The 24,047-nt window shown below is 38.8% G+C and overlaps 1 protein-coding gene across 3 annotated transcripts in view; it reads right to left on the bottom strand.

The window, feature by feature from the left end:
- The window catches only part of ARHGAP15 (Rho GTPase activating protein 15), a 341,933-nt gene that overhangs the window by 251,405 nt on the left and 66,481 nt on the right, over positions 1-24,047 (bottom strand). For all 3 annotated transcript variants that reach the window (XM_076343118.1, XM_076343121.1, XM_076343120.1), the window contains one exon: positions 20,861-20,950. In XM_076343118.1, the coding sequence (XP_076199233.1) occupies positions 20,861-20,950 (90 nt within the window). The remainder of the gene's footprint in view (positions 1-20,860; positions 20,951-24,047) is intronic.

Genomic DNA, 24,047 nt, shown 5'->3' with positions numbered 1-24,047 from the left:
CCTTTGAGGCTTTGAAGTCTGGGGATGAGCAAAACAGTGTTTGATGCTCAGTAATTATGCTAAGTGGGCAGGTGGGAGCCAGATGCTAAACAACAACTTCAGATGTGAAGGCACTGGTGCCCTGGTGCTTTGCCTAGGCCTGTCTGTAGACATCAAAAATATTTAAACATTAAAAAAAAAAAAAGATCTGATCCTGAAAGCGTGCTAGTAAGCAGCAGAGTATGTTATACTGGTTGCCATATTGGCTTGTCTAGAGCATTTGGATAAAATTTGTACATTTGTATATTTTATGTTGGATTATCATTTCTTACAGTTTCCACATGTTCTTTCATCAGGAAAATAATGCATGATCAAATGGTAAGTCCTACTTTTAAACTGCCTTTATACAATTGAACTGAAAATATTAGTTTATCTTGTGCTATTCTGTCAAGCAATATTATACTGATTAAGTTTTTTAAAATATTATTGATGCAGATGGAGTGTACATAACCTGTGTTTATACTTCATTTCATGTGCTTACATCTTGAATCTTGACAAACTTTGAATTTTTGACCATACCCTTGTGAAGGATCAGAATGTCATAACCCCTTTAGTCAATATTTTGAAAGGCTAATTTGAGTGAGTAATTGCATTCCAGTTCAGAAGAATATTAAAATAACTAGTTTATGTGAATACATCCATCCTAATGGAAATATACATTCCAGAAGAGTTGGAAGAATTAGCTTAATATCACTGCTGTATAAAATTCAATGATTTGAGCTTTCAGGCAGGGCTGCACAGGCAGACTGAAAACATTTTGGCTCGCTTGGGTTCACATCCACTGTATCTGCTTCCAATCTCAAATTCCAATAAACGAACAACAAAGAAATCAAAAGGAAACTGCGTGGCTCGCCAGCTTGAACCTTGCTTGCAGAGAAACCAGACAAAACCACACAGTGTGAGGAAACAAACATAAAAACACAGTGTAATATGTTTTCTATTGTTTCTGCCAAAAAACATCAATTGGTCCGGATCCACAAAAAATCTCCCTTCTTCTGCCTGAATTTACCCCACGCTCGCTGAAGGGCTGGTGAGATTTAGTGAACTTTTAAGTAAATGAGGCCAAGTTCTGGTGTAACCTTCATTTTGTTTCATTGTAAAAATACCACACACAGCCATCTCTCGGAATTAAAGAGACAAATTCCTAGACAATTAAAACAAACCCTTATGCTCGTGTTCAGCTTACTTTTTCTCTATATAATGCCTGCTACTTCCTTGCATAGTTGGGAAATTAGAAGATACTATCCAAACTAGTAGCTTGAACAGTATTAATAATAGTATGGCAGCACGAGCATACATGAAGCAATTAAATCCTCAAGGGATTACATTTTAAGACTGCTTCTAAACTGGCAGCATCAGTGGTGCAGGATAGTGATAAAAATGTATGGACTATATTGGCTGCAACGGATCGTACCCCTGGTGTTGACCACATACTCCACTCTGAACCAGAACATTTCTCTACAAAAGCGTTGTAGAAAAATTATATCCCTCTAAAACATATTGGTTCGATGAATTACCAAGTTTAGGCAACAGGACTTGCATCTAGAAAATTCTCTATATATACCCATATAGATACCACCTCTACCAACTGAGCTAGCTATTACAGTGAGCAAACCACCAAGAAATGATAAAAAGCCACCCCTGCCTGGTCGATTCTCTCCTGGCATCAGCACCTGTAGCCTGGAGATGTCAGTAGTCAGAACAAAGAGTGTACTTTCATCCATACACGTGTACAGCCATATACATCCAGATACATTTGCTTCTTACTGTTGGCTTGATCTCGAGTTAAGAGGAGAGCTGATGACTAACCTGAACATACCATGTGGCAGAACGTATTTTTTTTAAGCTTCTTATGTTCACTTATTGATAATCTAAAAGTCTCAGGCTGGAGAAAAGTCTCCTACAGACTGGAGAAAAGAGAAAATCTTAGTAACGATCACTGTCCTGTTCAAAGTTAAATATTGTTACAGATGGGAACAGAAGGACTTATTGCTGCAGGACAGTGATCTTACAGTGCACATCTGGAGCATGTCATCTACACCCAGACTGGCAGTGGAGACTGCACGCATCAGATGCCGTTAGTCAGAAAATATGTTAGCACAAAGAAATTATGATAAGTGCACAACATGGTCAGACGTAAGGAAAAGCACCATTTGTAGATTTGTTAGTCAATTAGGCTTTATTTCAAGTGATTCCCCCAAGGCTTCTTGAGGTAGGAACATTTGTTTTCCTTCATTTCACCTAGGCTTGCTACAATTCAGTGACTGTAGACTTCTATATAGTCTCAGTAGTTTTATTTTCAGAACTGTCACTCAAAGCATCACCTATGTTTTGACCTCTCTGCTGATCCTTACTAAATAACCACATATCATCCAAACACAGATACAACAAAAAAGCAGAAAAACAGTACTGCACAAAACTATCAACCTTTGTGCTGTGACTGTTCTCAACCTCTCATTAATATTATGAATTAAATCAAGAATACAGGGTCACCTTTTTGGTTAACAAATAGCACTGGTCAAGACAGATTGCTCACAACATCTATGAGTTCCACCTTTAGGGGGTATGTGACCTTTTTCATTTCCTACTCTAAAATTGACTTTTGGAGTTCCCAATACTTGAAAAAAACACTCTTCAGCAAACAAGTCTTAGTATACAGAAACAGAATCACAGAATCATTTAGGTTGGAAAAGACCTTTAAGATCATCGAGTCCAACCGTTAACCTAGCACTGCCAAGTCCACCACTAAAACATGTCCCTAAACGCCACATCTACACGTCTTTTAAATGCCTCCAGGCATTTGTGCAAAACCCAATCATTTCTAGTCTACAGTGTTTATCTACCATTAAAAACACTTTGTTCTCCAGTCAGAGGGTATGTTGAATGCAACAATACCACACTGCGACTATCAAATAAATTAGGCGACTAGCAGAATAAGTCATAGGCTGAAATTGTTTGGCATTGCCTGATTAAACTGTTATAAAATAGGAAATAAATTTATAGAAGTCTAAGTCAATTTGCTAAGTGAAAGAAGACTGAAGAAGTTGAATATTTCGCTTGTAGTGAGTAATCTGAGTAACTGTGCTCTGCAACTTCAGTAAAAATACCGCAGATATTTCAAAGTTACATATTTACTAGAAAGATCTTCAAAAATCTTTTTAAAAAGTAAAATGTGCGCTGAACTTTTCTGACATTTACAAAAGTAATTAATTAATATGATTAAGCAAATTAGACTGAGCCAAAGTCTGACTGATTGTAAAGCATGCTGCAAGAGCCACCTGTTTGCTAGAAAGATTAGATACTATGGTGCTGGCAGCTAGAAAAAAACAGAGAATTATGAAAGATAAGATAGAGAAACATCTATGTATACTGATCTTTCAGATCTGTCTTGTCTAACACGCACCACCAGATTATCTCAGCTTTACCTGATAAAAGAATTGTCCATAAGACATTTTCACTTGGAAAAAAGCCCAACAGATTAAGCTAAAACAAAGTCACTGCTAGCTGGGTCCATAAGGGTATTTATGAATCTGATTCCTAATTAGGTACCTCAACTCCTCTGTGGATCTAGCTAGCCAGTTCCCAAGGTCCAGGAAAATCCTCATCTTCTCTCTAGATTTGCTTTCCTTCACCTTGAGGGCAGCAGCGTATGCTCCTGCTGCATAGATACAATATCTTTGTCTCAGATAACATTTAGCATTTAAGAATCAAAGTTCTGGTTAGCAGTAATTGCTATGAGATGCTGTAAAATGTGCAATTACAGGATATTCATCCCTGGCCACCTTTTACTTTAAACAAAACTTGAAAACAGAGCAGAGAGATGTTTTCCTGTTATTTTATTGTTTTTATAATTTGCATTAACATGAAACCCCAATCGTGTACCTCATAGTGTCAGGTACAATGTATGCATGGAACAAACCCATCACCTCTGTCCCTAGGAGCCTGCAATGAAAGTATAAGGGGAGAGACAGCACACCCAGCTTTAAAGGACTTAGAAAAGAGTAGCACTGCCAGTACAGCACACAGCACAGAACTGCTGCTAAAGTGCTTACTCAGGACAGTACTTGATAAGTACTTGATTGACTAGTACTTGTTAGTTCTTGATTTTGAGATCCATACTGACCCCTTTACTGTCCTGGCTACAGTGCTATCCGTATGGAAATCAGGTAAAGTGAGCTTTACTACAAGACCACCAGCACATGTCCAGATTTGAGCGTAGAGCTCTTCTCCAGGCTCTGCAGTAGGCATGTTGAGCTTCTCTTCATGACTAAGCATGAGATGGCTTCAGAGAAACCACTTGGTACTGAAGTCAGGAAGGGGATGAGGACTGAAGCAGAAGTGTAGACTTTTGTGTTTATAGTGCAGACACAGTAGCTCAACTGTGCTGGTAAATGAGATTGTCCTGTACCAGCACAGGATCAAAGGTCTTGGAGTCTGGAGAGGAGGCAGGAGATGGACGAGAATAATTTTCCAAAAGACAAGCCAAAGGAGTAGATAAAGACAAGGAAGAAGAGCAGAATCACAGAAGCCCTGAGGAACAACATTTTGAGAACAGTTTATGGTTTGGGAGCTAGTTACCAGGCTAGGAGAGAAGAGTCATCAGTTCTAAGTTACGTGCAGTTATATCAATCCCATTAACTTTTTCATGGAAATGATGCCTTAGTGCTCACTCTGTGCCCCAGAGATTTAGCTGAGGCCAGCATGGTGCCTTGTATATTAAATCACCATCACTAAAACAATACATTGGAACCTGGGCTAATAACGAACTTTGCAAGTCACGATTCCTGTAAAAAGAAAATGCTAACAAGTGGACATCCCTGTGAAAAGAAAATGCTGGTTATAAAAATTAGCAGAGCTGACTGCTAGGTATGCTCAATTAAGAGCGTATATGTGGACTTTTCTAGAAACAGCTTTAGTCATGCTCAGCCCTGCTGCTTGTACTATACTTCTGCCATACAGATTAACTAAACACAATATTAAAGATGCAAAAAACTGTGATTTGAAAGTTCTGACATAAACAGTCCCTGAAAAAGAAGCAAACAGAGCACACATTGTCTATGCCATTTGTGAGCCAGTGGATCTAATGGTTCACTTACTTTACAACCTGCTTTGGAATAATTTGGCACATCTCTAATTTTAACAAGCTTCAGTGGGATTAGATAAAATGCAGACTTTGTTTACATCAATTAACACTCAAAGAAGTACAAAAGAACTTGTTAACTACATTTATGAACAAAAAGTAACAAAGTGAGAGTTTGTCCAAACGAAGTTACTGTATGACTTGCTCAGATTGGCACAGTTGTCTCTAAAAGACTAAAAACAAAAAAACAACAACTGAACTGCATTTTCAAAGAGGCAGATGTGTATTTTTAATTACATCGGCAGTTATAATCTACATTTGCAATAACTGTGTTATCAGTTTTGCATACACCAAATTCACAGAAATGACTGCTTTCCTCCACATGCCATGTACACGTTCACTGAGTTAACTGGAAAACCAAAACCACTGCAGCCGAGTTGACAAATACATTGGTCATTGCTATATTATTATTCCTATTTCCAATTATTTTACCTTGACTGATTATAAGCACGTTCTTCTCTTGCATGCTACAGAGCTGGAAAGAAAATGTGGATGACTTCAAACGCAGCTCTAACCATCCTCAGAGATAATAAACGGACACATCACATTCTCCTCATAAAAGATTTGCAAATAGTTAAGGGAATTAATAAAGATACAGAGAGGGAATAAAAAAGCAGGTAGAAGTAAGACAGAGTTAAAGTGAGAGGAGGAGAAAAGTGCACTATGGAATATACTATATGCTGTAGTATATACCATCTATCAGCTATACCTCTGAAAGATTCAGTCTTTTTGGTGATAAAAATATTGTCCCCTGTATCACATCATTTCCATAGATCCGTGTGTGTTCAAATCTCTAAGTGATGTAAGAGATACCTCCAGAAGTTGCTGGTTTTTTAACTCCCTCAGGATCAGCCACTTCTAAGGAGCCTTTCTGTTCCCTGCTCAGGTGGGGAGCAACAGGCTGCAGTCTTTTCCCTCTATCTTTTCCCATCATTAGCTCAAGTATTCATAAAACAATGTTGACACCATATCACAATTTTCTTAGTTACATTTTGTGTGTAGCCAAGAGGCCTGGACACTGTATAAACACATTTTTGTTACTCTAATAACATGCTATTTTAATTAGAAGTGATGCCCCAAAACAACAGAATTGAGCTGCTCGCACGCGCTGTCGTCGGCGAGAGCACTGGCCGGTCAATACTGTGTTTCCCGGTCCTGCGATACTGCAACTTCTCCATCCTAATATGACAAATTTAATTCTTACAACCTGATAACATGGCTATTACTGTACTAACAATAGTAAAAGGTGGCTTTGCTGGAACAGCCTGGCGTACTCGAGCATTTCGGATCAAAGGTCTATTGAACTGCAACAACAGATAGAATCAATTTCTTCAACTGTTCCTGCATTTCTAAACTTGCAACGGCGCACCGCAGAGAGTGACTTAACGAAGCTCAGACGAGCAGTGCCGTGGGGCGGCCAGCCCTGCTCCACCCGCGAGACCTGACGGAGAGCTCTGCCGACCGGGGAACCTGGCTGGAGACAGCTTCACGCTTTGGCGTTCGAGGACGGTCAGGATGGAAATCGCTCATTTAGCCACAGCTAAGAGGAAGCAGCAGAAACGGAGGGAAATGTGCAGTTGACCATACAGATTGACTAAGCCGTACAAATCTCGGCGATCTCTCACCCTGAACTCCGGTTATGCCCTCTGCCTGCTTAACTCCACCGTGCTGCCGTTTCAAAAGCTGCGCTGATTAACTGCAACGGTTGTGCCAATGGAGAAGTAAGGAAACGGTCTTTAATCAACAGGGCCACAGTAGCTGTATCATAAACATCATTCCTTAACGTAGGGAGAGTAAGTGAAAGAAATTATTTATTTATCATTTTTTAAGGCAATAGAACAAAGGAGAATTCAAGAGCAAGAGGAATTATATGACATCAAATGTAGCTCGGACACAACTGAGCTACTGATTTTGTTTTTTTTCTTTTTTTTTTAATAAAGAGTAAAGAGTGAGAATTTAGGAAAGTAACAGGAAGGGAAATGTTCCTCTAAAGTGAAGAAAAACAGGCTATGATAAGAATCAAGTAAAAAAAAAAAATAGTTTTAAGCATAGTTATGGCATTGCTGGTATCACATTTTAAAGGAAGTGTCATGAGTATCACGTAGACCAACAAGCACGTTGGGACCTGGAGTCTTTTTTCTAGTAACTACCACCCAACAAGCGGTAGTTACTGAAACCGTGACAACCCAAGAACACAGCCATGCACACACTTAATATTCAAGTAATTGAGTTCATAGAGGCTACTTGATATAGCCCATAAGTATTAACATAGATATCTAGATGTATCAGAGAAACCCGACTCCAAAATGCTCTCTAAACAAGACCGACTATAAATGCAGACTATCACAGCACATATAGATAAATTTCTGATAGGTATCCAAACCCTGGACAATCTAATAGCACCTTATCATTGATTGCATGCTACCCAACAATTTAGGTTTTGTTTTCCACTAGCAAACACCTCAAATGACATGAAAGGGAGAAAAAGCTCCCTAGATACAAACATTAAATATTTATCAGCCTTATGTCTGCTCAGTCACTACTTCTCTAAAAAAGTCCATTAATTAAATGCTTTAGAAACTATTAAAACACTTCTTTATAACTTATTGGCACCTGTTAATTCACTGACCCTATGAAGCTATGGCAGTAAATGTCTCGTTTGACTGCTTCTGTTATCAATAAGTCAGCGGCTTAAAGACAAAGGAGACGCGGTGCAACTTCATGTACCACAACATTGCCTTAAAACACAAAAGCCAGTATCTAGAGGCAGAGAAACAGAACATTTATGTAGACAGGGCAGCACAAATAATCTATTTAACCTAATCTTTTAATTACAGGAAACATCTCGTAGCAAGACATACAAGAGCAATGAAATGACCCAGAGCTAGAAATCAAGATGATATATTTGTGCATGTGAAAGTAACACCAGCAGAATTCATAAAAGAAAACCTCCTTGGGCATTATTATCTTTCCATCAGGATATACTGTCATCACATTGAGAACAGGAGAAAAATTACTTAAAATATGTTATTAAAACACAAAAATGTAAAATAGAAGGTAAAGGAAAAGAAAACAAGAGTAGAGAAAGGTAAAATTAGAGGGGAAAAGATGCAGGTGAAAAGAAATCTCTGTTTGAATAAAAAAAGGAGCATCCTGGGGTCGGGGGGAGGAAAGAAATAAGGGACAGACCCTAATAGCTTGACATAGCGCAGCACCTCCTCTACAGAAGCTGCAATGATTTTGGTGTCATTATTTATTCAGTAATGCACTATTCAGCAGATAGGGGTGTTCAAATCTGGCCCTGCTTGGGCAGTATGCAAATCTTCTCCCACTCCTCTGCAAGCTTTTAAGGATAGCTGGCAGAGAGTCCCCTGAAGAGTCCTGGCAATGCCACACTGCGGTGGGAAACGAGCATCTTGCAAAGAACCCCTGAGATCCTCCTACCCCCTCAAATCTGCGCAAGTGGAGAAGTGTTGCCTGGAAGGGGGAGCGAGACAGAATGTGTGTGCAGGAGAGGGAGCGAAAATAATACCAGTAATTATAAGAGAGTCTTGAAATACCAGGAGATGGAGATAATAATTGATCCTTTAAAAAAAATATTTTTAAAAAAATTGTACAGACCTCGCTATATGTAATGTTTTCTCCTTTCCCATTTGTGATATTCTGACCCTTTGTTCAGATCCTTTACCTTGCTACATCTAAGTTATTACTGAATATTTGAAAAAATTGGCTTCCCTTCCTTTGATCTTCTACTATTGGATTACATTCTTCCTACTCCCTGTACACAGTTCTTCACTCCCACATTTATTTTCCCCATTTCTTTGTTTACATTCAATTTTACCATATTTCTTCACACTTTTCTACACGGGTAAAGTCTATGTTATGTTCCAACACACATTACTCCCTCTTATTCCTTACTTTGCACTTTTTAACTGATCATGTAGAATATTTGTTTCCAGAATGACAATGAAAAAAAAAGAAAGAAAGAAAAATGTATGCAATGGTGAAAACATGTTCCTTTTCACTCCAACTGCAGCCTTAACTGAATCGCACTGCCATTGTTTTCCAACAGAACTTGCATTTCCAAACTTGGGAATTTCCATCAGTCTGTTTGACAGAATTTTCCTGTTTTTTCTCAGAAGGTGTGCATTTTTCAAATGCCAGTAACATACCACTACAGAATTTCCCAGGAGTAACAGCTTGGTTTAAGGGACTCTTATTCAAAAGCCTTAGTTCCAAAAAAGCCATTTGAAACAGAAGAATCAAAACTGATTATTTACCTTCTATAAATCAAAACAAAACTATAACCAATGCATTTCAAAATATTGCTATAATCATTTTCTACAGGCTGATAAATTGCTGGACATCCTTTCTTAAGCACTGGTTGGCAATTCTGTGAGCAATAAACAAGATGTTTATTTAATTTTAGATTGTGAATATAATTATTAAAAGTGTGATTCCAAATCCAAATCATAAAAAAACCCAAAAAGAATATACAGAGGGAAGGAAGGGAAAAAAAAAAAAAAAGGAGGGGGCATATTTCAACTCCATTACAGTGTTTTTAAATCCCTGTCTATGGAAGGGATGAGAAGCACTTGCCCCAGGGTGTAACTGGCTGACTCTGCCCCGAGGGATGGCAGAGCCCAGCCTCAGCAGGGGCAGAGCAGCCCGAGGAAGGTGACAAAGCTCAAGACCACAGCAATATCCACTGTGTCAGTTTGGGGCTAAGAAGCTACAAAGCTCAGGAAATCTCTCTCAACAATCCTGAATCCATTCTCTAAAATATATTAAAATGACAGAGATTTAAAAATGTGTTTTCCCCCACTTTTCTCAGCATGTTTAGAAGAGAATCTGTGTCTTACTTGAAAAGATAGGAATTATTTTCTGAGTAAAGTGTGTTTTTTCTTTGTAATCTGTGCACCATGACCTTTCTTTCTCCTACAATAAAAGCCAGTGGATGTTATAAGCTGTGAATAGCCATAATACAGTATTCTAAGTATGGAGGAAGAGTTACTCCCACATTCACACCCAAGAGTTCCCTTTTGTGGCCTCTCAAACACGTGGCTCGGGCTGTGCTAGCCGAGGACCACCTCGCACAGACTCTGCCCTATCAGCTCATAAACACAAGAGAGAAACATAAGCATGGTGCTATATATACCTGCACAAATGCGTTAGATCTACGCCTGGTGTAAATCAGGAGAGTTTGGGTGAAGTCAGTGTATTAACATCAACGGAGGTAGGTCTTGTTACCTTCAGTCGAAATCAAACCTGTACGGTCTATAGCAGGTAACCCTGAACCATAAGAAAATATGGATGGGCTGTGAATGGACTTTGCCACCATAACTAAAAAGAGAAGTAAAAAACCCCAAAAACCCACTCAATCCATCATACATTGATTTAAGTACTGCAGGATGGGGTATTGAAATGGATAGATTCTTTCAATCTCTTGCTCCATGACAGCTGCTTTGTGTCTCCTTTTAACTTTACCACACATGAACGATGCTTCTGAATTAATTCAAGAGATCTCTGTACAGCCCATGATTAAAAAATATTCAGTTTTCATTGTTTTTCAGCAGTAGTAGTGGTCGAAGCACAAGTCTGTCTGAGAGTTGGGCATTCGGTGGTAACAGGTTACTTCAACAGTTCAGGTTAAAAAGCCTATCATTCACTTAACTATGCAGTATCAATGCAATTCATCTCAGTCCATAACAGATGACATGTTCAATAGAATATGTAAAGTATGCCTCCACCTAGTGATGACTATGTACAAATAATAGAAAATAATAATTCTATTACTTTAGAGAATCTTAGTAATTGGCTCCCATTTTCATAAATTAAAATGTACTCTCATACAAATATTGACTTATACAAATGCACACTTCCCTCCTGGAAAATTAGTCTAAAGCTCAGTCTGTAAAAGTTTACCTGCAAACTCAGACCTGGGGGGGACTAAACACATTCTACGTTTCAAGTATGTTAAAATTTTAAATACTAATGTATTTGTAACAATCATGACTATTATCAGAAAAACAAAACAAGGGGAGGCTGGCTGAAGTGCTGTGGATTTTAAGTGTTAAAATCATCTGATAATTTAAGTTAGATAGCCTATTTTTAAATGAAATGGTAAGCAAACCACCTCTCTTTGCAACTTCATTTGCCAAATAAAATATTTGCTAAGCTTCTTGGATGACCCTGTTTTACAGATGCAATTGCAGATGTAATTATATGAAATTCCTAAGAATTTATTCACCCCAAATCAGAGAAAAGACAATGAACGGAAAAATGAAAAAACAAACTAAAATTAAAAAACCCCAAACACCACACCAGAATTCAAGCAATCCAGCCTCTAAACTCAAACTCAAGTTTTTAACAACTCTCATAATCCATATAAAAATACTTTATAAATGGGATCAATTGGAGGTGCATCCTCAGAATCAATAAACTTGAAGAGGAGGTTTGAAAAGCCAGGGTCCTTTGTGGAAAATGTTCTTCTGGGTTTTCCTTTCATTTGTACCATCTGGGAACTACCTTAAACGTCTTCTCAGGCTGGCTGCGCTTGTATTACCATTTCAAAAAGTCTCCCCATCCCATTACTGGTCCATGAATCACAGCCTAAGAATGACTGCTCTGCTGAAAACCGAGAGGTATATTCTCTAAAAGAGAGGGCAGGTCACTATTTGCATTTCTCCCCTTGCACTCAAATTACCTGCCATTGTCCATTTAACACCTTGAAACATCCAAAATCATCCTCTCCCCAAAGAACGTCAGCGGTGGAAATCACTCCTACTCAAAAAATGTGAATCCCTACCATATCGTCTGGCATCCCTTTGCACACAAATGCGAGGTGCTGCCTTTCAGAGAGAGGACAGCCAAGGCTCGCCGTGCCCAGCCAACTTTAAATATCTGCCTCGCTCATTAAAGAGAAACACAAAAATGGAGTAAAGTGACTTAGCCAAGATTTTTAAAAATGTAGTGGCTGAATACAGAAATACCAGCACCAAACATGTAAACAAGTCAGATTTGATTATCTCTGAGTGAGTTAATTTAGGATTCATTTTTCTCTTTGTTTTTTTCAAGAGTTTGATAAATTAAGGGAACGTGTGCAATGTTTGGGCACATACCAGGACAGGATTGGGGTTTTTTTGTTTGTTTTAATATTAACTTACATTAAGAAGGCTGCAAAAATCATAATGCTTTTAAACCAATTTAGCTGTTTTCACTCAGGAGAATCACAAAACCTTCAAGTACTAAAGAACCAGGAAAGCCAGGCTCCTTTCGCATTTCGGCACTCCCGTTCAGCTGTTGATTGCCAGGTCTATGAAAATACCATTTTCCCCATATGAGTACACAAAACACAGCACCGAAGGCCTCACATCAGAGGGCTTCATCAAGTTCACCAAACTGGATATCTGTAGCAATAATGCTCATTACGTGCTTTATCTTGAACCAGCCTGTCCTTACCAAGCTATTTACCCTTTCCCTATCAGCCCCGCTGATCAGAAGATAATCATCATTTTAAAACATAAAACTACTACCACATGCATAATTTAGAGAATACAGGTTTACAGCAGCACTGTTCCTTCCTAAAAGCAGACATTACCTCATTTAGCAACCAGCTAAAACAAGTGTTAATAGTATGAACTGTTTTGGCCAGGCACCGATTTTTGCTGAAAGATGCTCAAAAGCTGCTCCCTGTCGTGACGGCGGGTGCCAAGTGACCTGCGCCTCTGCAGAGCTGGCCCTCCCGGGGGGAAAGGGACAGCCCTGGTGACACTGGCCAGCCCGGCCAGCCCCGGCCTCGTTTGCTGCCCGCATCGCTGCCCGCGCCGGCTCGTGCGCTGCCCACGAGATGGCAGCAATATGTTTATGAATAATGCAGCAAGAGGCTGCAGCCCACTGCCATTTCACATGCGAGCCACAAAACGCGACTTGCTTCTTCAGCTGTAAAAAAAACCCAAACAAAAAAAAACCCCAACCAACACAACGCTCCGTGAATTCAGCCGCAAAACGATGGAAAAATAAGCAGCTCCGCTGTCACGCTTTGCTCATGGGTAAGCTGCCCGGAATGCTTTTTTGTAAGGTTCGGCATTATCCAAGGCACAAGGTGCTTCTTGTGCGCTCACATATTTGTCCAGGCCTTTATGCTCAGCCGTGCTTCTGTCCCTGACAAAATTATTTCACATTAAGCATTAACTGCTGTTATGTTTTATTTTTGCAACGCAGAAAATGCCTGTGGCTTGAAATAAATATTTTCTTTTCTGATGGACAAATAACATCTGCACTTCTGAAAGCTGTCAAAAGCTAAGTGATTCATATGATTTCTTAAGAAGCACATGTGTATGAGCATACACAGACACTCATACCTATCACAGTCACTCACATATCAGCACTTACATCTGTCAAAAGATGGGCTCTTAAAAAAGTGCGGTGAGCTATTATAATAATCATTTTTAACAGACAGACATCTATGTACACATAATGTCAGATTTGGAGAATATGGGTAGTGGTTTGGTTTTTTTTTTAATCAGCCTGATCTTCACAGAAAACTTAGGCTCGCTTTTCAATTTGATTTTGGAGTTCTCTGGGTTTTAGTGAGGCCCCAGGCCCTGGTGTGTTACAGGAGCTGGTTGCCCTGATGTTTCGTGGCCTGCAGTGAGTACCACAGCGGAGGTGATCTGCAGCGCCGCAGGCAGCATCACCACGGCACCGTGCCCATAGCAGCGCTTTCTTCATCCAGACTTTCAAGCCTTTTCAAGACCTCCATGAGTTGTTGAAGTTACACTTCTCAAGGGATTTTTTTCCAACACAGTGAAATTTTCATGGAATTTTTCATGGGACAATACTTGGAAAAAAAGGAACTGTCTAGCTAAGATGATATTTAGCTACAAATCAACCAAAGTTTCGTTGAGAATTTTGAATCTTCCTTCAAGTAGACAGGTACAACAAAATGTTGCTTGTCAGGAGTGGACTTCACTATTTCTGAAAAATAATACATTTTTCTCATTATCAGTAAAATGGTGACTAGGATTTTAATTTATTTTTAATAAAAAAACCCAAACTATTGTGCTGATTTTGTAGTCACAAAATACACGAGGCCTTTGCTGACAGCACTAAGGGGTTTCTGTTATCCCAAAGCAGACACAGGAACCACAAAAAGTGAGAGAAATATATTAGCTATAACTTTATAGCAGCTCTACCTTAACTGCTCAGCTTGTCAGTTTTATGAATAAAGTTGCTGTTCCTTGAAACGCTTGAAAGTCTATTATAGAGGTTGAAAATATGGAGGCGTTCCTTGAAATTCTGTTAGAGAAGTTGAAGACTTGGTTTCCCAAACCCTTTAAATGCACACCACTGTCAGAGTGTCTTCCTGCTGATGCCTTGTCTATTTTCAAACTGTATATAGTTTGAAACATAAAGTACAAACATTTTGGTACATACTATAAAAAAGTTTTCTCATTTTCTTTGAGGTGTCACTGGTCTTATACGTATGAAATCCAGGGCCTTACAGTTTGTGTGTTCCTGTCATTAGGTGTAAAGCTTTGCTGTCACTGCTTGTATCACAAGAGCAAAGAAACGTGTCCCTCTGTCCATCACACTTTTTTAGGGGAAACTGGCTTTATTACCTGGCATTCCTTAAAACATGAATCACATCAAGCATTTTTGTGTCCATGTTTACAAAGCGACCTGAATTTCATTTCACTCTCAATATACTCTCTTTGGACTAATGTGGGCAACATCAAATCTAAGAGTGAAACGCTGGGGAGAGAAGGCAAACACGCTCATTCGCCCAGGATGGTTAAAGCCTGGCCATTGCTCACCTAGAACTTTTGAAATGACGGTGAAACTGCATATCCCATAGCTTATATACATGCCCCAGTTACCAGGCTCTTGCTTATTCTGGACTAGATGAAGATCTTTTTCTTTCTCAGCTAGTGCTTCTACCTATTGCGTTCTTTAATAACCAGGAACACCTCCTTGGGTCTCAGGAGCAGCTACTGTCAACACAGGTAAACATTACAATTAAATCTATCCTTTCCATACACACACAAAAAAATAAAATTACCAAGCATCTCTAAATGTCTTTCCTCTTTATCACCTTAAAATGTCACGTTAAAGTCTTTAAAAGGCAAAGTGACTTCTCAATTATGCAATGTTTAGAATGTATATTGTGTGCAATTTTCTATTTTCTGCAAATCTTTCCCCGCAAAGATTTTTTTCTTCTTACACTATGTACTCTCTCTCTTACTTTTCTTTTTTAAAATCAACAGTAAAAATTTGGCATACAGATATGCAATGAAAACACAGCTCTACTACTATTACTTGCATAAGAACCTGTTCGCTTTTGCATGCTAAGAGCACTACTATAACAGCAGATTCCAAAAGCAAAGGTCATGATCTGAACTGCTTGACACCTCAGAAAATTTGGGGACTCAAGAAAAGCAATAAACTAAAGAAAGCATCGTTTCATTTGTAGCTTCTGGTTTAAAAGAAATTAAAAGATAATAGGGCAATTAATAAAGAGCATATTTTTCAACAGATGTAAATCAGAAGTGATTCCAAAAATGTCCACAGAGGTACACTATTATAAAAGTAGAGTCAGGTCCCAGAATCCTGAAATAAGTATAAATGCTGTATATGGAAAGTGTCCACTGTTCACAGCTCTGATTCTACATTTTGTATGCATTTCTGTCAAATACAGGAAGTATTATGTGGCTTTCAAAACAAAAAAAATTAAGAATAAAGACAACTAAATTCAAGGAAAAAAAAAAGCAGGGTTCACAGGTCTTGTTGTATTTAAGTTACATCTATCCATTACGTCTTACTGAACCTTTTGGCAGGGGCTTTTCTGGTAAGGTCACTAACAAGACAGTTAGAAGAGAGAAACAGAAACACAACACAGAGACCATTCCATGTTGTTGTGTTCAAGATCTCCCACTTCCACCAATAAAAACAGAGTACTTCTTACGTAAAAATCTGTGCTTGAACACCTCTACGATGATGATTAAGACCATTTCTTGTGGGTTTTTTAAACTAATTAGAAGTTTATTATTTAAAGAACCTCTTGCTGACACCATCTAGTAACTGTGTGATATGGTTAAGTCTTTTAATTAGGCAATAATATATTCAGGTCCCTGGGATAGAAATTAAACAACAATCACAGCAGTAACCTCCAGAAGTGGACAAAATGCTGTACAGATGTTTTAAAATCACAACAGGTCCATCTAATGCACATCTAATTCAAAGCCAGCAAAGGTTACTGCCCGCCTCGTAGGAGCTGCAGGCAAGAGCACTCTCAGGCTCAGGAAACAGCACTTTCTCCGGGGCAGGTTTGGGATGGGGAACATGCTCCAGCTGCTGATGAGGACCACCAGAAGCTTCACATCCATCTGAGTGCAAGGTGGCTTTTTTAGATTTGCCTCCTCTATACAGTATTTATATTTAAAAACATACAAAGAAATCCAAACACCAATCGCAACCCAAGCCCCTCCGCATTGCACTCTCAGTGCTTCCTCTAGAGAGATCACGGAAAAGAAAATGATCCCTCCCATGGCAAGTGACTTAAAACATTCCTGGGAGGCATCCAGATACTGTGTTGATCCTACAGTATGTAGAACAAAATAGCTTATCATTCAGATTATGCTCTTGGACAAAGCTGGATAGCTTCAAGGACGAGGGAGTTACCCCAGATCAGCACCATAAAAGTTATTATATATGAAACAGCTGCAAGACAAATTCTTTCATATTACACATAGGTACAGTTGTACTTTCAGCTGTCTCACTGTTGAAATACTGTACGTCTTACACAGATTCCTCTATTTGTAAAACACACTTACAATTCTTAGTTGCGTATGAATGAGTAACCCCTTACAGCTGCAGTGTATTGAAACAAAAACCAATATCACACCAGATCTGTGGCAAGAGCCAGGGCATCGAACTCCAGAAATTCTTTATACGAAACCTTCCTAAAAAATGAACTTGGTAAACAGGGAAAAATATTACTAGCGAAACTAAAAAAAGTCTGTTAGTTAAATGAATAGTGCTATTAAGAGAACAAAGCAGCTTCACCAATTCGTAAGTATGCTGCTCGTGACCTTTTTTCGCACTCTTCACCTCTCTCCTATTTTTCCTTTTCTTTTTTGAATCATCTGAGAGAAATCTTCCAAAACCTCTTCAAGGAAATAGTCTACAGCCACAAGACTTTGCGCTAATGAAGCTCCAGAATTACGAAGCCAGAGGTCAAGAGCACGTCTTTCACAACGTCTGGGCTGAATTTGAAATTAAAAGGGCTGCTTGACTTAGAGTAGAGGATGAGTAAAGCAGAGGAAAGAATAAACTCCAGTTGAAAAGTTTACCAGAAGCAGAAAACATTGAATATTGAGAAAAATGTGTAAACTAACCTAGTTACTGGTGCCTCAGCAGTCATATTAGTACTGACTGAAAAGCAGCCCATCGTGTTATTTTCTTTTTTGATAACCCGCATCAAAATGCGCCTACCCAATATCAAACTAAGCCAAATAAAGGAAAGAGGAGAACGACAGAGTGACACAGGCGCTGTTTCTTTTCCAGTTGCTGACTGACAACACTGCCGTCCCTTAACATGGTTTTATTTAGTTATTACAACCATCTCTCTGTAAATGACACTTAGGATTATTTAAGATTATGTTGTAATCCTTTTAATCCTCAGTGCTTTAAATTTCAGGCTAAACACCAAAGAGCAAACTAGCACTTAGCAGAAATATTTAAAGCATGTGATTTGAACATAAATCTTCTTTTATTCACCACTCCTCTGATGAAGACCTAGTGTATCGCGTCATTCAGCCAGCAAGAACAAACAGCATGGCATCTCACTGCAAACTGCTACGTTTCCCCACATCATGGGAAATTGTTTCTAACCAGTTCTTTTCTTTGGTGCTAGCTCTATCATCAATAAAATAAATGAAGGAAAATCAGAAGGTTATATTTTATAAGATGTGCATATTTTCAGTTACTATTAAGGAAAACTTGGAAAAAAACCCCACGTAATATGTTCATCAAGAACAGAAATAGATTGCATGCACAAATTGGATAGTGTGAGAGACAGATCAGACTTATCCTGTTAAACAGGGAGTAGCTCAATTAAAGTGAGTGGAGTAACACAGCTGAAAACCTCATGATCAAGACCAGAAACCCAAATCTTCCTGCCTGAATATCATTTACTTGCAGTTTCCTCTTTTTTTTTCCTTGCATCAATGTTTCCAATTAGTTTTCTTTATGATACTCCTATACTCCATCTTCTTGTTACCATCCATTAACTGTCATATGCTTAGATTTTAGATTCAAGATTTCCTTCTTTTTCTTCAAACCAAAATCTCAATAGTCATTTTCTATTTCTAATCTATAATTCATGAACTCAGATTGAGCACCCAGGCTAAATCAAACTCGAAATTCTGCATCTACTCCTGGTACAACACATTAGCAGAAAGCAACCATTGCTCTGAATCAGAAAAGAATGTTTTATTATTCAGAAAGTAATGAAACAAAAACCCACCAACTATGCTTTGTTGCCACGCTTCGAAGATATAATCATACTTATTTCTGATCATTTCAGAGCTAGACAGCTAACGTATTTAATCAAATAGCAACGTAATGCATCTATATTTAGGTCGGAAAAAAAAAGTTTAAAAATCACCTATGTTCTTTTCATTTGAACAAATCTATGAATAAGTAGACATATATTATCAATCTTATACCCCACTCACTAGGGATAAGTAGATCATCAGAAGTGTTTCCTGAAATATTCAGTATCCAGGTACAAACTGACCTCTCCGCTTTCGAACTCGCCTTGGATTCCCTCCAGACTATCTGATAAATCTTCGCTCTCTCTCTAGTCCCCTTCCCACTCTATCTGCTCATGTAGCACCAGTCTCGTTCAGTCCTTTCCTTTCCCAAAATGTCACCACTACTGATGCCAAAGCCTTCTCCTCTTTCACTCTTACCATCTGGCATAATCTTCTTGTAGCTCTCTGTCTAAACAATGCTCCATCCCTTTTCAAAATGTGTCTTAACATATGTCCTTCCTCACATGCTTTTACTTCTTAATGTCTCTCCCACTCACTTATTGGCTTGATGAAGACACGTTTTAATGGGTTCGAACAGTAGTGCATGAGTTTCCTTTCTCACATTATTCTGATTCAGTGGAATTACACCTCACACTAACAGAAGTGAGAAGAAAATGCATTGCAAAGTCTTCATGCAACCAGTTTGGTAAATCAATAACAGAGCTTCGTTTGTCTTTACATTGGAAATGTATTAGCTGCAACGAATCACCACTCCACTATGCATTTCCAAACAGAAATTTTGCTTACTGCAAAATGAGAAATAAACCTTAGAAGCTCAGAAGACCTGTCAGTGTGCTCAGGGGGTTGCAGGACTGAAGGCTAAGGTTATACTTAATCGCATTCCAAGTGAAAAAGCTGAAGATTGACAGCAAAACCAAAATATTTATTCTAAAAATACCTAAGAAATGACAAAGCTCCAAGTGTTGTCTCAAGACAACCTGAAGGATGTGGGGGGTATAGAAGCATAAGTCTCACTGTCTTGGAGAAGAGGAATATTTCTAAATATTGCATGCGCTTTAGAAAGATGTCTAGAAAAATAAACCTTGAAAAAGTTGACCCAAAGAGGTTTCTTTTCAAGAAGCCATGTACAGTCCCTTAGGGGGTTTTTGTGGGTGGTGCTTTTTTTTCTTAAACCCCAGAGCCAGGCACAGTTGGTTCCTCCAGCATGTTTCATTGGTGATGATGCCAAAGGACTATCTGGTAACTAACAGTATCTTGACCCTGACATGTTCCCTTCTGCATCTCTCCTCCCTTTATTGTTTGTATTGTTAAATATTCTTAATGTTAGAACTCTGGGAAACAACTCAGTTCATAGACAATAATATTTTGATGTGGCTTGATGCAACTTTTAGTGAAACAAAACAAAAAACTTTCTACTGATATTCATGGGAGCTGGATCATGTCCAAAACCTGAAGATGTTGCAATAAACTATTTTAGCCCCTAGATCCTGGAATGTTAACCTTGCAGTAACGCTGCTCTTCTCCTTTCATCTTCTTGGGCCTTGATCCTCCCTTTCAATTCAATGGGATTTAGATGAAATAATTAAATAATATTATTTTCCATCAATGAAGTACAGTCCTGTGAAAAATACATGTCCTTCTATGCTGGCCCTGACAGAGGCAAGCTTTTAAAATCCACCCCTCCCCTTCCAGAAATGAACCTGGGTCATCACCATCTGAGGACCCTGAACAGCAATAAAAATAAACAGAGTAACCGCACTGTGTTGGAGCAATGCTTGTATAAGCAGTTGGAAGAAGTTGTGTTTATGGAAGTCCTTTAGGTCAAGATTCTAGGCCTGAACCCAAAGCAATTACCTACTAAGTTTTAAAAACAAATTGAATATAGAGCATTAATCAATAAATCAACAGGTTCTCAAGTGTTTAGGAGACTCAGTCATCAGAAATCCTTCTCTTGGAAAAACACAAAACTGATGCTTGATAAAATGTTACACTCCTGTATTGGTAAGAAAAACGCTGTATTAAATCAGCCTCTAGTTATTAAAACCAAGGAAATAAAACCTACCTCTTAACTTAGCAGAGTTTATACTCAAAAGAGCAATGAAACGCATGCCTTGCCTCTTACCTGAAAGACATTCTTTTTGCTGGATTTCTCTGAGGTCCACTCAATGCGAGCACCACACAAATCCACACACTCAGGTTTATACCCTGGTTTCTGGAAGGAAAAAAATTCAACCATGAATATGGCCTGACTTTTCACAAACGGGGACAGTTATCAGATAAAGCAAGACTAGATCAAGTTCAAGTGACAGATTATTGTAGCACAGCTGCTGGTATTACTGAAAAGAGTTCATTATTCCCTGGTATTATTAATTAACTACTCCTGAGGTGTCTTAACTCAGAAACAAGGTTCTTGTACTAGATACGTAATTTGAAAAATAATTAGATGGTTTTAAAAAGAGCCTGATATAACGTACAATAGATCAAAACACAAATGCATACACATTGACCAGATATTTTAAATGCTTACTTTGCAAAACCTCTTGAAAAGCCATTGGGTTTAAAGGTAAAGTTTTGTGGGTTTTCCAAATGCAAATTTAAACTGATGCAGCTGGAAAGGACAGAAATTAGACAAGAACATACATCGTATCTGTAAGACAAACTATCTCCTTTCTCCAAACAAATGATCATTTCTAGCTCCTAAAAAAACAGCTTCGAGGGCATGTGCGACACCCAGAAAGAGCTCAAAACTAGGGTAGCTCCACACAGTTTGCTACTTCGCAATGTCAGTCCATGCATCCCAGAGTGACACAGCTCTGCCTCCCCAGCTCCTCCATATGGATGCAAATAATTCAAAGAGCAGATTTGTTTGCTTGTATCATTTACGTTGCTGGGAGTTGGTGTAAAGCACAATAATCCTCGTTTGCCATCTAAGCTCCTTCTCCAGGGACTCTGCCTGTGCAGCAGTTCTGGCAAAGCCCGTGTAGTTTAGAGTAGCCGTTGTAGATTAGGTTACTGCACATCCCGGGCAACAATAAAAATACTACTGTTAACAGTATAAAGCACTAGTAAGTCCCTTTTGGGTAAGATATGGAGTAATATCCACATAACATAATTAATCAGCTTGATGTATCTTTTCTGCTCTGTTGTTCTTAAGCCATTTTACCTTAAAAAAAAATGCACTGGTGATAAAGAAAACAGACTTAATAGAAGCTAACAGTGGCCAGTCCAGCATCAACCACATAATCAGCTTTCCAAAGATTGCTCACTGAATTTCTCTGATGTTGTTATTAAAGGCTAAAAAAATGTGTGTTCTCCAGGGTGCTTTTGAGATGGGTAGACAAGGACCTATTTAGGTTAAAAGAAGCAGAGTAAGATATCCTGGTCAAGTAATTTGCAACCAGAGTCTCTGGCAGTTTTCAGTACTGGAGTTGTAATTATGTTCTCCATTTGCCAAACCATAAAACCACCATGGTTCAGCTCCTCTAAAACCAACAGTTCTGTGTGTATTTGTTCCTTTTTTTTTTTTTTTTTAAATAGGAAAAATATGCTCTTCAAAACAGAAAGATGTTCTTGTGGGTAAACCACTGGAAGAGCAGGGTTTGGATTTTTTCCCCCAACTCTGCCTCAGACTTCCTGCCAGGCCTCTGACAAGAGCTTAATCTTTCTGAATTTTTAAAAACAGATCAAAACTGCAGTATTGATACTTGATTTTACAAAGACGCTGTGAAATTTAGTCAGTTAATATTTGCGTGGCAAAAGTGACAAAGCTGAAAAAAACCAGACAAACACCAACCTATTAGTACAAACAAATATTCAAGGGGGGGGGAGGTGGGAATAAATGAATTTTCAGTATTCCAGTACTATACTTGAATAAATAGGGCTATGGTGCCTCCTTTGACTAGATCGCTCTCCTTGGCCAGGAGGTACCCCAGGGAAGTTTCCTCCCCAGGAGTCCACCGTGCAACGACCAGGTCTGCACCGCACAGAGCAGGCAGCTCTGTAGCCCATCACGAACGCACAACACAGCCTTATCAAAGTGGGTCACCTTGCTTTCTTTGAAAAAATTACCCAAAAGGATAGTTTGAGTCTGAAAATACTTTAACAAAGAAGGGCAGCTTTATTCCGCCAGCAGAAAGAGTTGAGAAATTTTGGAAACACATAATGAGATGAAAAGAAGAGATTAAAACGTAGACAAAGAAACAGGAAATAGTTTCTTGATAGTGAAGGATACTGGGCTACAGAATATTTTCCTCAGGAAAACTGCCATGGCATTTCACGCTGAAGTGAGAAAAGACAATGGAAAGCCCAGGGAAGTTTTGCAGGAAGATGGAATAGTGAGCTCTGTAGGATTTTACCATCTCTAATTTCTATGATTGCACAAAAATATACGCAGCAGCAGAACTTGGACTCCTCTGTGCACTCAGTACACACACAGTTTAATTTTATTGTTGTTGTAGTAATCTGGAGTTTGTTTACAGTTCTGATTTTGTAATAAGCAGAAGAAAAGTATAAGTACGTGCATCTCCCTTTCCAGAAAGGATGGGATACAAGCTCACGGTGTTGGAAAGATCAACACCCTTCTGCTATGTACAATAATCAGCTGGAAAACTTATCTTTTGGAGAATTTAGCGGTTCTGCCCACAACGGCATATGAGGTGCCTATGAACACCATACGAGACTCATGGGTATGGCGTAGCACACACAGCTTCTGATGAAAACTGCATGCAAAACCATTCGGATCCATCAAGCCTGAAACTGTCCATCGTGCACATGAGCCCTTCTTCTGCACCTGGGGAGCTCCACACAATGGGAAGCCCTGCTTAAATCCATAGGGACCCCAGGAAAAATGCCTAGAAATTCATTCTGGCCTAAACACCGTCCTGTTACACAGCTTGCTTTCCAGTTTATGCATTACCCAGAGCCACTGCAAGAGAGTAAGTTAAGGTTACTGGGAAAGCCTGAGCACTCTGCGTCCTTGCTTTGTGTTTTGCAGTCAGAGCAATTATGTTATATCAAAGTTGATGGAGGGGGTTACGCTGTAAATTGATACGAGTATCTGCTACAATGAAATCTTCCTAAACATGAATATGGATTTCAGCAGCATTTTCACTCACTAAAGTACTTTGCAGACGGGCTAATAACCTGAGGTTAAAATAACCTCTGCTGAATAAAGTATCTCAGGGAATAAACAGACTACTTTTTCTTGGTCAGAAAGACCAACTGATAGTAGAGTTGAATCCTGGTAAGAAAGAATGGAGCTGTGATCCGTTTAGATCACAATGTCCTTAATTTAAAATAAAAAAGCAAGT

The sequence above is a fragment of the Aptenodytes patagonicus genome, chromosome 6, assembly GCF_965638725.1.
Source record: "Aptenodytes patagonicus chromosome 6, bAptPat1.pri.cur, whole genome shotgun sequence".
Classification (NCBI taxonomy): domain Eukaryota; kingdom Metazoa; phylum Chordata; class Aves; order Sphenisciformes; family Spheniscidae; genus Aptenodytes; species Aptenodytes patagonicus.
The sequence above is the reverse complement of the archived record's forward strand: the minus strand, read 5'-3'. Positions and strand labels throughout refer to the sequence as shown.